Source organism: Vombatus ursinus, unplaced genomic scaffold (assembly GCF_900497805.2).
Source record: "Vombatus ursinus unplaced genomic scaffold, bare-nosed wombat genome assembly UNPS02014772.1, whole genome shotgun sequence".
Taxonomy (NCBI): Eukaryota; Metazoa; Chordata; class Mammalia; order Diprotodontia; family Vombatidae; genus Vombatus; species Vombatus ursinus.
The window spans coordinates 33,332,340-33,347,281 of record NW_020954550.1 but is presented as its reverse complement, the minus strand read 5'-3'; the positions used below and the strand labels follow the sequence as shown (position 1 = coordinate 33,347,281).

At 39.8% G+C, this 14,942-nt stretch overlaps 1 protein-coding gene across 1 annotated transcript in view; it reads left to right on the top strand.

The window, feature by feature from the left end:
• Positions 1-14,942, top strand: part of C7 (complement C7) — a 62,871-nt gene that overhangs the window by 13,726 nt on the left and 34,203 nt on the right. The window contains exons 5-8 of the mRNA XM_027863363.1: positions 1,858-2,002; positions 3,182-3,320; positions 11,506-11,640; positions 13,258-13,501. Of these exons, the coding sequence (XP_027719164.1) occupies positions 1,858-2,002; positions 3,182-3,320; positions 11,506-11,640; positions 13,258-13,501 (663 nt within the window). The remainder of the gene's footprint in view (positions 1-1,857; positions 2,003-3,181; positions 3,321-11,505; positions 11,641-13,257; positions 13,502-14,942) is intronic.

Below are 14,942 nucleotides of genomic sequence, written 5' to 3'. Positions count from 1 at the left end.
AACCTCTGGATATGGAGGAGCCTCTGATTCTACTGACAGTGAGGCAAACAGAGAGAAAACAGCGGTGCTGGCTGAGACCTTTGGAGGTGCCACCTGTAGTTTTCATCATTGCATCAGAACAATTTCATCAGTGACATGCTTACCTAGGAGCAGTGAGGTTGTAGAACACTCTCAGTCTCCTAACATTGGCTCATAGAACCGTAGATTTAGAGCTGGTTGGGACCTTTGAGGCCATTTTGTCACTGGACCACAATATATCAGATTTGGAAGGCTAATCAGAGGCCACATAGTACAATCAATAACTGGAAAATAATTCCCTCTTTAAGAGAGGATTCTAAACTTTTTGTGTCATGGAGCTATTTTGCAGTTTGGTGAAGCCTATGGACCCCTTTGCAGAATCATGTTCTGTTGACTACATTCATATTAGAAGGAAATGCTAAATTTTGGTTAGTGGTTAGGAAAAATAAAGATATATACTAATACACACATCTATCTATCTTTATTTTCATATTATATGTATACATATATGTGCATATATGTATATATAAATTTTTTTTTTCTCATCTAAGTTCACAAAACCCCTGAAATCTATCCACAGGCCTTTTGGGAGACGCAAAGACCTCAGGTTAAGAATCTCTGCTCTTTAACACAAATAAAAAATAGAATGGTATAGTGGCTAAAATTCTGGCCCTGGAATCAGGAATATTGGGGTTCTAATTATTATGTCTGTACCTTAGTTGTATGACTATTGACAAGTCACTTAGCCTCTCTGAGCCTCAGCTTCCTCATCCATAAAAGGGAGGGAATTGGATTAGATGATGTCTAAGGTCTCTTCCATGTCTAAATATATAGTCCTGTGGTTCTCATAACAGATAGGTGATCTTCCAGCCTTTTCTTGGAGACTTCCAGTGAAGGGAAACCCATTATCTTTTGAAGAAGCCCATTTCACTTCTGGGCAATTTTGTACGTTAGGGATGAGTCTGTGTGTTCCTTACATCAAACTCAAAATGGTCTTCTGGCAGCTTCATTATTCAGTTGTTTCAGGCGTGTTTGACTTTTCATGACCCTATTTATTTGTTTTTGGCAAAGATACTGGAGTGGTTTGCCATTTCCTTCTCCAGCTCATTTTACAGATGAGGAAACTGAGGCAGACAGGTCAAGTGACTTGCCAAGGGTCACACAGCTAGGAAGTGTCTGAGGCTGAATTTGAACTCAGGAAGATGAGTCTTTTTGGTTCCAAGTCTAGTGCTGTATTCATCATACCACTTAGCTGCTACCCATTCATTGTCTCCTAGTTATGACCTCTGTGACCAAACAGGACAAATCTAAACCCCTTTATCCCAGGTGACAGCACTTCAGATACTTGATGACAGTTGATTTAGAGGTAGAAGGATCATAGGTTGATAAGAAGCCTTTTAGTCCAACCCTCTCATTTTACAGAAGAGGAAGATAAGGCCCAGGAAGAAGGCTATGTGATTTGCTCAGAGTCATGTGGGCAATAAGTGTCAGAACTGGTATTCAAACCCAGGTCCTCTGACTCCAAATCCAGCCTTCTTTGTATTGTGCCATGCCTCTAGGAAAACAAACAAAACTACATCAAGAGCCTGGAATTCTGAACTCAGGTCTTGCATCTGTTGTATCATGTAGCCCAGGGCTAATGAAATTCCTGTGTCATTGGCTTCTCTCCTGTAAAACAGGGATAATAAAGACTGTCAGCCTTCACTGTGACACTGGAGGGCCTTGAATTATATTCACATTATACTGCCTGTGAAGTACACACATAAGGAAATTTGACATAATTTAGAAAATGGAGCAATTGATTTTTCGTTTTCTATCCCCTTTGTTCCCTGCATTTAGGTCAGTGTCTTAGCAAATCATTGGTTTGTAATAGAGACCGAGACTGTGAAGATGGCAGTGATGAAGATCAATGTGAGCTCCCTGAAGGCAAACCTTTGTGTGACATTGATAGACCTCCTCCTCACATAGAATGTACTGGAGCAGGGTAAGATGCAGGGCCCTACCTTATGTCCATTGATTAGCATCAGTGGCTCCATTCTTGTATCAGTTCCATGAATCTAAGCAAATACTGTTCTCTTTTCTAGTCTTATCCATTTGCTCATAGACATTTGGTTACCACTTAAAGGAAAGATGTGTCAAACTTTTTCCTTTGTCCTTGTTGATGTGTATATATGGTGGGAAGAACATAACCAAGAGAAGATTAAGAGAAAATGAACACCCATTGATGAAAATGGGACAACAGATTGGAGAATCAAAGAAGACAAAACAGACAGACAGACAGACACAAATACATACACAGAAAGAGAGAGGGAGAGAGAGCACAAAAGCTGCAAGTGAAGAAACCAATGTATGGTGCCTCAGTGGTTGGAAAATGCTTCCTTAAGGTATCTTCAGTCAAGGTAGTCTTTTTTTCCTAAGGATATTTTAATTTTCAAAGAAAAGTTGGAAAAAGCTGCACTGAACGCCTTCAAGTTCGTCTAATTTAACTCTTTCATTTTTTAGATGGGGAAGCTGTGGTCCAGAAAGTGAGGTGTTTTGCCCAAAGTCAACCTTCTAATGTAGCTTCAAGCTTTCCTATTCCATGGAAATTCAGAAGACCACTTACAGCTTCCTATACTTATAATAAGCGCTGAAAACTTTGAAATGATCCATATGAAAATGATAGTTATCAATGACTCACAATGAGTTTTTTTTTTAAACATAGTATACATGAAGGCCTAGGATGGACTCATTTTGGGAGTCAAATTGTCAAAATGTAATTAGTTTCCATTGGTTTTAGGGAACTGTCCCTCCTCAACAGCCACCTTAGCTCTGATACAATGGAGAGTGACTTATTGGTTAGTCTTTTAACTGGGCTAATTTTAGCTATAGATATAGCTGTAGACATAAACCGTTGCCATGGAAACCACTGTGCTGCAGCTGGTGTAGCAAATATGCCCTTAATCTGTTTTATTTTCCATACATTAGCATTAGTGACTACACAGAGCAGAGACATGTGGAAAATGCTTCAGAGACAGTTTGCTTTAGTGGTCTGTCCTCTCTATCTGAGCTCGATTGAACAGATGCTTAGCTGTAATGAATTTTAGAGTTTAAAGACTTCTCTAACTCGTGCTTTTCCAGCAATTGCCATTTTGGTTTAAAAGAGTCTCGTTTCTCATTACAGGTTTAATGTGCTAACCGGCCAGATTAAGGACACAGTTTTCAACACAAAAAGTTTTGGTGGTCAGTGTAGAAAGGTGTTCAGTGGTGATCAGAAAGAATACTACCGGCTGAATGCAAATGTCCTCTCCTACACATTTCAGGTATTTGATTTAACTATTGAGCTTCCGTTTCCCTTCTCTTCTTTAAGGAACACATATTACATCTTTGGCCTCCTTGGATCTCTCATGCATGATTTCTCTATGTTGACATTCATTATGGTTCAGTCAGAACTGTTTGAGGGGCAGGATGGTATAGTAGGAAACTATGTTGACACAATGGATAGAGTGCCAGGCCTGGAATCAGGAAGACTCATCTTCCTGAGTTCAGATCTAGTCTCAGAAACATACTGGCTGTATGACCCTGGGCAAGTCGCTTAACCCTGTTTGCCTCAGTTTCCTCATCTGTAAAATGAGCTAGGGAAGGAAATGGCAAACCACTCCAGTATCTTTGCCTAGAAACCCCCAAAGGGGTCATGAACAATCAGATACAGTTGAAAAATCACTGAACAAAATGGTACAATGGAAAGCCTACTGGCTTTGGAGTGAGAAGATTTGTATTCAAATTCTGCCTCTGATGCTTGCTACATGTATGACCTTGGTCAGGTGACTTAACCTCTTTGAACCTCAGTTCCCTTATCTCCAAAGTGAAGGGATTGGGTTAAAAGGCCACTGAGGTTCCTTTCAGCTTTATATGGATACTCCTATAATCCTTCCCTATTTGAGAATTTAAGTGGCAAAGTAGATAGAGCTCTGGGCCTGGAATCGGGAAGACCTGAGTTCCAACTTGACTGTAGAACTGCCTCAGTTTCCTCATCTGTAAAATGGTGATAATAATAGCATGTGTTTCATGGAGTTGTTGTGAAAGGAGCAAATGAGATAATATTTGTAAAGTGCTTTGCAAATTTTAAAGTGCTATTTAAATGCTAACTAACTAAGAACAAGTACATTCAAAGACCCAGTGACAGGAATTCGTTAAAACTAAGTTAGAAGAGAAGCTGGGTGGCACAGTGTATAGAGTATTGGGCCTGGAGTCAGGAAGACTTATCTTCCTGAGTTCAAATCTGGCCTCAGACACTTCCTAGCTGTATGGCCCTGGGCAAGTTACTTAACCCTGTTAGCCTCAGTTGCCTCATCTGTAAAATGAATTGCAGAAGGAAATGGCAAACCACTCCAGTGTTTCCTCCAAGAAAACCCTAAACGGGGTCATGAAAAGTCAAACACAACTGAAATGACTGAGTTCCAGTCTGACCTCAGAGATTTACTAGCTGTGTGATCCTGGGCAAGACACTTTAACCCATATGTGCCTTAGTTTCCTCATCTATAAAAGTGAGATAATAATGGAACCTACCTCCCAAGATTGTTGTGAAGACCACAACAGAATTGGAAATTCTCTTGTTATTTTTCCTTCTCTTGAAACTTTTCTGTCCTACTTTCTTAAACTGTAAAATGGAGAATAATAATAAAACCTACCTCCCAAGGCTGTTGTGAGGATCGAATGAAATAAATATTTGTAAAACACTTTTAGTATGGTGTCTGGCACATAGTAAGTAGCCAAACTAATAATAACAAAAGCTTGTTCTGTACCCCCTTGCCCCCTAAGAATTTAAGCTCTTTGAGGTGTGTTTGGTTTGTTTGTTTTCCTATCCCAGCACCAGGCACAATGACTGACGTGATAAATGATTGCCGATTGACTGATGGAAGGCACTCCATTAGTTGCTCTGAGGGATGGAATATGGACAGAAATGGTCATCAAGGGGCAGCTAGGTAGCACAGTGGGATAGAGCACCAGTTCTGAAGTCAGGAGTACCTGCGTTCAAATCTGGTCTCAGACACATGATACTCACTAGCTGTGCGACCTTGGGCAACTTACTTAACCCTTATTGCCTTGCAAAAAAAAAAAAAAAGAAAGAAAAAAAAGAAATGGTCATCGATCTCAAGATATCTATAATCTAGTATAGGGGATAATATGTGCCTATATAAAACTATTAAATGTGGAAGATGATGGGAACCAATAAGAGATGTCTGAATAAAGTAGACATGGAATTCATGTGTCCGATCTGTTGCCAGCTCCTGTAGATTCTAATTTGTAGCATCTTTCATTTCTGACCCCTACTCTTCTCCAATACTGCTATTCCTCTGATGTAGGCCCTCATCATCTCATGCCTGGATGATTGCAGTATGGTGCTGCTGGTGGCTCTGCCTGCCTTAAATCTCTCTCCACCCCAGCCCATCTTCCATTCAGCTGTCAAACTGATCTTCTTCAAGTGCAGGTCTGACCGTGTCACCTCCTTCCCCCACATTCAGGTCAATAAACTTCAGGGGTTCCCTATCACCTCCAAGATCAGATATAATTTGGCTCCCTCCTACTTCTCTAGTTTTCTTATTCCTTTCTCCACCCCATGTACTCTATTATCCAGGGACACAACCTTCTTGGTATTCCTTGGAAAAGGCACTCCTCTTGACTCTGTGCCTTTTCACTGGCTCTACCCCCACCCCCTCCCCATGTCTAGACTGCTTTCCCTCATCATCACTACCTCCTGCCTTCTCTGGCTTCCTTCAAGTCTCAGCTAAAGTTCAACTTTCTGCAAAAAAACCTTTCCCATATCTCCTTAATGCTAGTGCCTTCCCTCTGAGATGACTCACAATTTATCCTGTGTCTTATATGTACATAGATATTTTAATGTTGTTTCCCCCATTAGAATGGAAGCTTCTTAAGAGCAATGATCTTTTTCTGCCTTTCTTGGAATCCTAAGCACTCAGCATAGTCCCTAGTACATAGCTGGTGCTTAATAAATGCTTACTGACTTGGCGTCAAAGGGCTTTCTACTCTGATATTCTGAGATTCTGTAATCAGCTTTGTTCATTTCTTCCTCTCATGATGGGAAATTGTATATCTTGTTATTTGATCTCTGAAAATGTTGGCGTCTTGGCAGACATCATTATGAGAAGGAAAGGCCACAGGAGAGCCTACAGGATAGGTTTAGAATCAGAATCATTTTTAGAATTTAGAATTTTAGAATCATTTTTTCCTACCTTCTCCTAGGACTGTGCCTTGCCAGCACCTTCTCAAGGCACTTTGAGAATGACCTATGCTCTTTTACAAATTCAGAAAAGTTGCAAGAAGAGGAAAAATAACAAAGAGGAGAATTTCCAACTCTGTTTGAAAGTACCAGTCTGAAGAGGAGGAATAATTGAGTTAACAGCATGCAGCCTGGCTTCTGTTTCCCACAGTATGGCATAGTTTTTGGAGTGGCATCTAAAATGACTTTCAAGTCACTGAATTTGAAGAGGTTTGGCAGAAGTGAGGGGAAATTCAGCTTGTGGTAGAACAAGGAAAGGGGTTAATTTGAGGGTCCTAGCCTGGGGGAAAGTGAGGCTGGATAGTTGGAAGAAACTCTTTGTAATCTAAACTTAATCATGTCCTTGAGCCAGGGAAGGTTCAGGAAAATGTAACTCAGTTTATGCTGGTCCTGAGAAAAACCTGTAAGGATAGTCGCTGGTGTGTTAATTGTTAGGAAGTTTTTCCTTACACTGAGCTAAATTTGTTTTTATCAAATTAAAAATTTTTTATTTTTAAATTTTCAAATTTTATCAAATTTATTAATTTTTTTGAGAGAACAGATTCAGAGTGGATCCCTTAGGCAAGACTATTCCCAGGTTCAAGGTGTGCTATGATTCCAAATTCACTTAAAACCATAGTAGGATGATGAGTCAGTAATATGTCAGTAATAGGCAGACTCCAATCTGCCTATCCAGATGTAGTAGGAGGCAAAGCTATGTCTAGACAATCAAAAAGCATCTACTGAGCATCTAGAGAGGTAATTATCTCTATAGTAAGTAGTTGGCACGTTTTTTTGGTCTGGACCTATAATTTCATTGGAATAGGAAACTTCTACTAGTGAGTATACACCCCCTGCCAATGAGGATTGGCACCTGTCTTACAATTTATAATCTTGGGGAGGTGCCTGAGGGCACTGAGAGGCTAAGTGAATTGGCCCTGGTCACACAGCTAGCAGGCATCTGAGGCAGGAATTGAACCCAGGTCTTATTGACTCTCAGACCAGCTCTCTCTCTACTATGCCCTGGCTACCTTTTGGATTTATGTGTATGTAGAGCCTAAAAGAAAGTTGGTCAATTATATTAGCGTAGGTAGATCATGTCTATTGTAGCTTATTTAGAGAAAAATCTAGTTTTCAAATCTATTGACTATAAATACCTACTTTAATATAATTTAATTACTTGGTGGGTTGTCAATGTATATTTTATTACTCATACTTTTTGCTTATTTCTGTTTTTAAAATATTTTATGTTTTCTATTTTTTTGTACTCTAGCAATTTTCTGGTCCCCACACCTCCTATAGACTCCTACTTTTTGCAAAGAAGCAAGTAAAACCAACTAGCTGAGCCAGTACATTTGATTGTATGTGCAGCAGTCAGTATCCATACTCCCACGATTCTGTTGAGAGGAAGAAGGCTAGTTTCACCATTTCTCCACTAGAACCAATATTGAACTTCTCAGATTTTGCACGTGTGGGAAGACCTTTGCAACCCAACACTTAATCACGTTACTGAGCTAGGGAAGGTTCAGCAGAGGGTAACTCAGCTTACTAACTGGTGCTGAGAGCAACCCAAATGATAGCTTTTGGCAATGTTAATTGTTAGGAAGTTTTCCTTTATATTGAGCTAAACTGTTCATTGTTGATTTGAGAGAACAAGGCATTGAAACAGATGTGACACCTGGGGCATCCTCCCCCATCAACTCACAGAGTGAACCCTTCAGTCAAGACTACCCCATGATCAAGGCATCCTATGGGTTTATAGCCACTCATAAACACAGTAAGATAATAAATCAGTAATATGAGTACCATACCCCAAACTTCCAGTCTGGATATAGTAGGAAAGTAAGTCTAGATAATCAGGAAGCCATTGCTGATTATCCATCCAGGCAAGTTGTGGTAGAACAGAGGGGTGGATAATTCTCTTCTAGGTAGTTACTACTATTTTTTTTCTAAAATCTGGAATTGTAATGTCATTGGAGTAGAGAACTCCTACCAGTGAGGAAAGCCCCTGTGCCAATGGGGATTAACCACTCTTCTGCAGCTAGTACGGGAGAGCCCTGTAATATCCCAAGGCATCTGGCATGGCTTTCATTGGGAGCAAACTTTTCCTGATGTAAAACCTAATAAGCTCCTATAACCCTTATCCATTTCTCTTAGTTTATTCCCCTCCCCCTGCTAATGTGTTGCATTAGAACAAATCTAATCACTCATTATATGACAATTTTTTAAATACTTGAAATGAGCTATGTTATTTCCCTCATCTTCTCTTTTCCATGCTAAATAGCCCTTTTCCTTCAAATGATCCTCATTTGGTATGGACTCAGAGCCCATATTCTGCTTGCTTTCTTTTGGACATTCTCTGGTTTATCAGTGTCCTCCCTAAAAATGTGGTAGCTAGACTTGTACACAATTCTCCAGATGTGGTCTGACTAGGTCAGTGCAGATGACTAGGCTATCACCTCCTCAATGATTCTTGGACACTCTTCCTCTTTTAATGCAGTCTAAAATTTTATTAGCTTTTTTTGGTTGACATATCTAACTTTTGACTTAGGTTGAGCTTTTGATTCACTAATGCCCCTAGATCCTTTGCAGACTAACTGCTGCCTTGCCATGCCTCTCTTATCATGAACTGATGAAGCTTACTTTTTGAACACAAGATGAAGACTTTGCCCACTGACCACTTAAAAGATTGTCGGTAAAGTTTGCATGTGGCAAGGTATTATATAGATATGGCAGCCAAAAAGGCAATATGGTGTGGGATTGGCACAAGGGAAATATGTCTTATCTTTGTATTCCTCAGAGAGTGAGGACCTCTAGGTAGGGAAATTTGTTTGTTGATATCTCTCTGAATAAGTGGGAAGGAGCTAAGGAAATGTCCTGATGTGGTTGGATTACTAGGGATAATAGCCATTGACCTTATTTGGGCTACTACTATTATTTCTCAAACATTTGCCATATTTTCCTATCTCTGCTTAGGGAGCTGGTGCCTACGCCTAGAATTCCTATTGTTTTCCTTCCCCTCCTTTGATATTTACCCATTTCCAATGTATCCTTCAGAGTCCAGTTTAAATGTTGTCTTCTCTAGTTTTCTCTGATTTTGTGTTCTCTCTATTCTCTGAACTCATTCGACTCACTTTTATTATATTTTCGTATTATATCTAGTATCCTAGTTATAGTGTAGAAAGGCAACATGGTATAGACCACTGGAGGTGCTCTAACTTATAAGCCAGGAAGACCTGGGTTCAAGTCCTGTCTCAGCCACAAATTGGCTTCATCTTTTGGTGATCTAGGCAGAAAACTGTAAGACTGTAAGTTGTAAAGAAGGTGCCATTCAACATTGGTAGAGGTAGTTATTTTAATCTAGTAGTTTCCTATATCAATGAAACTATAGGACAAATTCTTATTCCTATGGTATCCACTTTTGTACATGTCTTATACCTCTGACTAACCTATACTTTCCCTTCTTTCTTTCCTTTTTTTTGGAGGCATTTGGGGTTAAGTGACTTGCCCAGGGTCACACAGCTAGTAGTCTGAGGCCAGATTAGAACTCAGGTCCTCTTGATTCCAGTACCAGTGCTCTATCCATTGCACCATCCAGCTGCCCCTAGCTTATACTTTTCAGAAGTGCAGAGATGGTCTCATCCTTCTTTATATTTCTTACAATTTCTCACACAAAGTAGGTGCTCAGTATACATACACTGAATGAATGAATACGCTTTTGTTATTGCAGTCAGTCTACCCTTGATTATCTATATATGGGTAACATGCAATTTTAAATCTGGGATGACTCTTTTTTTCCTACTACCTAGCACATACTTCATGGTGAGTTCTCCTCTTCTCTGCTCAGGTAACATACATCATTTGGAAAATTAAACTAGTATGAACATTTGCTTAAGCAAGTAAAATGTAATTCAAGACTTCAATCTGTTACAAAATCATTTAATACATTCCCATTCTGAATAGGATTTTTCTTTTGCTCCTTTGCTCATCCTCCCCTCCCCTCCACTCGTTGAGTCAGATCCTTAACAAGCTAAATGTATTACTCACTTGCCCAAGACATAGTTATTATGCTCAGTATTTGTGAGGGACTGTCTATGTTGGCAACTACCAGGTGGGCGCTGTGGCAAGATTAGGGTAAGATCTGGGTATTTTGGAAGTCGAGGCAGGGGCTGTGGTAGGCGGAGTCGTGGTGAACTGGGATGGGCTGGGTACGGAGAAGCCCTGAGGCAGTGGGCAGTGCTATGTGAGATAAGCTGGGTGCAAGGAAGTAGCTGGAGCTTGTGCTCCTGAGGCAAGGGGTGGTGCCATGTGGGAGTGGGATGGCAGAGGACTGAGTTCCCTTTGCTTAGTCCCCTCCCTATATGCAACGTCAACCCCAGACGCCTCCATCTTGTGACCTTCCTGACTTCCTGGGTCCCTTTGTGTAGCACTGACCCCAGATGCCTCCTCCCAGTATCTGAATCTGACTTCCTAGGTCACGTACTCTGTCTATGCACTAATCCCAGACGCCTCTTTCCTGTATCCGGTCCTAGCCTCCTACGTCACTCCCTCCCCCTTGGTGTGCTAAACTCAGACAGCCCCTTCTGGTATCTGACCCTACAATCATTGGCTAGTAAGCAGGCTGGGGAGGAGGGGCTAAGTAGGTACTTAGGAACGAGCGTGGTCAGAGCTCTCTCTCTTGGCTCCTGCTCTGTTGCTCTGGCCTTGCTGTGATGGCTTGCTGTGATGGCCTCTGAATAAAGCTCTGGTGTTGGTGCCTCCCGATGGCTCGTCTCTGTGTGTCTATCTGGCTGAGGACCGAAGACTCGAGAGTGAGTATGACTCTGGCAGCCTGCTCCTTATAGGAGGAGAAGGTCGGTGCTGCCGACACAAGGTCGGCGCGACCGGTACAAGTATTATGTAAAAGTTGTCACTAAGATAAACAGAAAGTATTTTGTCTAGAATTGTATAGTTGCTACATTTTTGAAATGCTTTTATTGATACCATGTTCATTGATTAATAGATCACTTTCTCGTTACTACCTTTCTTGCTATAATCTTACGGCACAGCCTTAGTTAATGTTGCCAAGTGAAGATCTTTGTTTTGCATTTTGTACACAGGGAAAAGAAGCCTCCAGAGTGATGGAAATGGGCAGAAGTCTTTCTAGGGATAGAAATGGTAACAGCTGTTCTTTGTAACTTCTAAGGCCAGATTTAGCCATGAATAAAAGTTTCTGTTTTTCCTTCCAGGTGAAAGTAGATAATGATTTCAGTTATGAATTTTACAATAGTAGTTGGTCTTATATCAAACATAAGGAGACTCATTTTACATCAAATAGTGGATACAGGCACGACTCAAGTAAAAACGAAAACCAAAATGAAAAGGTTAGTAGAAACTAGCAGAATATATAGAAGTCAATGTGTGAGAATAATTACCTTTAGCAATAGTCAACTGGCGCCACTAATGAATGGTACTTTCCTATTAACTGAAATATGATGTTTCTGTGGATCATTAACTTTATATTTAGCAAAAGTTAACTTAATAAAAGGGTGTTTTCATTTTTTTTGTAAAAATGAATGTATCCTACTATGAAGATGACAAAATGATCTATTCTTTGAACATTCCTATTATTATATTGTACTGATGAGGAATTTATTTATAATTTTATTCTCTTATTAAAGATTCTGTACTTGTTCAATCTCTTGGGTTTTTTGATTTTGGCAGAAAACTGATGCATTTGAAAAAGTTTCCCACTAGAGAAAACTCCTTAACTTTATAGTTGAAGCTACTAAGATTCTCCTGAACCTTATAAAGTAAAGAAATTCATGGTCACTCTCTGCACCTTTTTTAGTCACCTTTTTTAGTTTCTAACTGGTGTGTGCATCATCATAACCAGATAATGTTAATTGTGCTGGACAAAGTAACCTTTGAGGCTAAAAAGGTTTTTGAAAAGTCTAGGATATGGATTTTCCCTCAGAAATCTGAAGTGCTTCTAAAACACTTGATAACTGAATGTTCTTGAGTCTCTTAGGCATCTATCTAGGGAAAAATAAACAATTGAGATGAGTTGAGTTAATGACTATATGCTTGTTTGCTTAGACATGTTGGGGGGGGTCATTATTATTCATAATGTGCACATTTTATAGCATCTTTGCAGATAATCACTTTCCTAATAATTCAAGCCAAAAGAGAACATTTACTACCCGAGTATGTGATGGTGGGATGAATGAGTGAAATGGCAAAATTTTTTTTTTTTGGGGACTAGTAAAAATTTTAGGAGAGGCAGCTTGGTGGCTCAGTGGATAGAGCACTGGGCCCAAAGTCAGGAAGACCCGAGTACAAATCCAGCCTGAGACATTTCCTAGCTACGTGACCTTGAACAATTCATTTAATCTCTGATTGCCTGACAAAATGATCCACTGGGTCCACTGGGTCCACTGGAGATGGAATTGCCAAACCAACTCCTCAAATAAGATCATGAAGGGTTGGATATGACTGAAAAATGACTGACCAACAAAAAATTTTAAACTTTGGTGGACCACTATTGGTTACGAAGGGGATTCCGTATAGGGTAGATTTACCTTAGACCTGATCTAAGGGGATTTAGTTACTGAAGTACCAAAAGGACCTTTTTATTTCACCTCTAGAATATTCTGTTTCCCAAGGACAGCATTAGAGTAAATATCCTTAAGATTGTTTTAATACTTAATGAGTTTAGTCCATATACATTAACTGAGTGACTCTATGCTTCCCATCCAAGTTTGAGAAGAAATACAATTTACCCTTGTGGAGGTCATTTGAGGAAAAAGACATTTTCCCCATTCCACTCAGGGATTCTTTGTGGAGGCTTGAACTCCAGAAGACTCCATGATTGTTGTATATAGAAGGGTCAGCTGTGGAACATCATAGGGAATCATGAACAGGGATGATAGAGGATGGGGAATGGGGTGAGATGCATGTCAGGAATGGACCCTTTTAATTTATTTTTGTTCTTCCTTTAGAGTTATCAACTGATGGTTATCCAGAACAGTGTTGAAGTAGCTCAGTTCATTAACAACCAACCAGAATTTTTAAATCTTGCTGAACTCTTTTGGAAAGATCTCTTACACCTCCCTTCTCTATATGACTATAGTTCATATCGAAGGATAATTGAATTGTATGGGACTCATTATCTGCAGTCTGGGTCCCTAGGAGGAGAGTACAAAGTTCTCTTTTATATAGACACGGACAAAATGAAGCAACATGGTATGGTTATTAAAATTGTGCTGTTCTTCTATACTTAGTTGCATATTATTCCCTCTCCTGTGCTCCTGTGACCTACCCAAAACTGGCATCTTCTCTGTTTATCATATACCATACTCTATTTCCCATTTCTGTGCCTTTGTATGAGCTATCTCCCATCACTGGAATGCTGTCTTTTTCTGATGAACCAACATCCCATGAAGTACTTTTATATGACAAAAGAACTAGTAATGCTCAAGGTGTTCTCACAAACCTAAGAATTTCAGGTTCAATCAATTTCTATTTCCTATAGGACAAAGTTGTATTCACCCCAAATTATAAACACATGTGTTTTCTTTGGAAACATCTGGATTTGGTAGGATGAGGACTTGTGCAGCACCACTTTCCACACAGCCAGGAGAAAATTATGCTAATTGCCTCAAGTTAAAATCATCCTACCAGAAGCAATTAAGGGAGAAACTGCATTTTATACTACTCTGCTACGTTAACCCTATACTTTTTTTTTTGGCAAGGCAATTGGGATTAAGTAACTTGTCTAATAAGTGTCAAGTGTCTGGTCTGAGACCAGATTTGAACTCAGATTCTCCTGACTCCAGGGCCATTGCTCTATCTTCTGCACCACCTAGTTGCCCCTTAACCCTATACTTTCTAGACTGTTTCTACTCTTTCTCTTACATATACCTTTTCCCCCACCTCTGCTCCTTTGTTCACAGTTTTTCCTGCCAGGGATGCCCTCACTTCTCCTCTTTACCAAGATAATCCTACTGATTTTTATAAGCCAATATTATTACCATTTCCTTCATGAAGCCTTCTCTGACTACCTTAGCCAGAAATAAATTCTTCATCTTCAGGGTTTCTATGAAAAGTGTTGTTTGTATTCCTCATCTGATATTTATTTAGCACCTGATGTAATTGGTTGTATTTGTCTTCTTTCCCCAGCTAATCTGGGACCTCTTTCAGGGGAGGAATGATTTCTTATGTTTCTATACAACTTCCAGGGTGCATGATAGTAGGTGCTTAATAAATATTTATTGATTGATGTCTATCTTCCTTATCTAACAAGATTGACTCTGCAGTCTCAGGATTAACTCTGCTTTACCCAACCATTTCTCCTTCATGATTGATACTGCATCTCAGATTCTTATACATCCAAGAATATTGTTTTATCCTCTTCTCGCTGTGATACCCTCACTTATTGATACTAGTTTGCTTTTTGTCTTCTGGGATGTAAAGATCAACTCCTATAATTAGGAAGCAACAGTAAACTCATGGGAAGGATGTGAAACCCGGTCAGATTTTCACTGTATCCTGTTGCTCCTCAGATGAAATGCATTCTGAAACATTTATCTACTATTCTTATAATGTATTTTTTACACTTCACAATGACCAAAGTTGGCACAGAAACAAAACAATTTTTCCTGAGGCTACTACATTTCAGCATTTC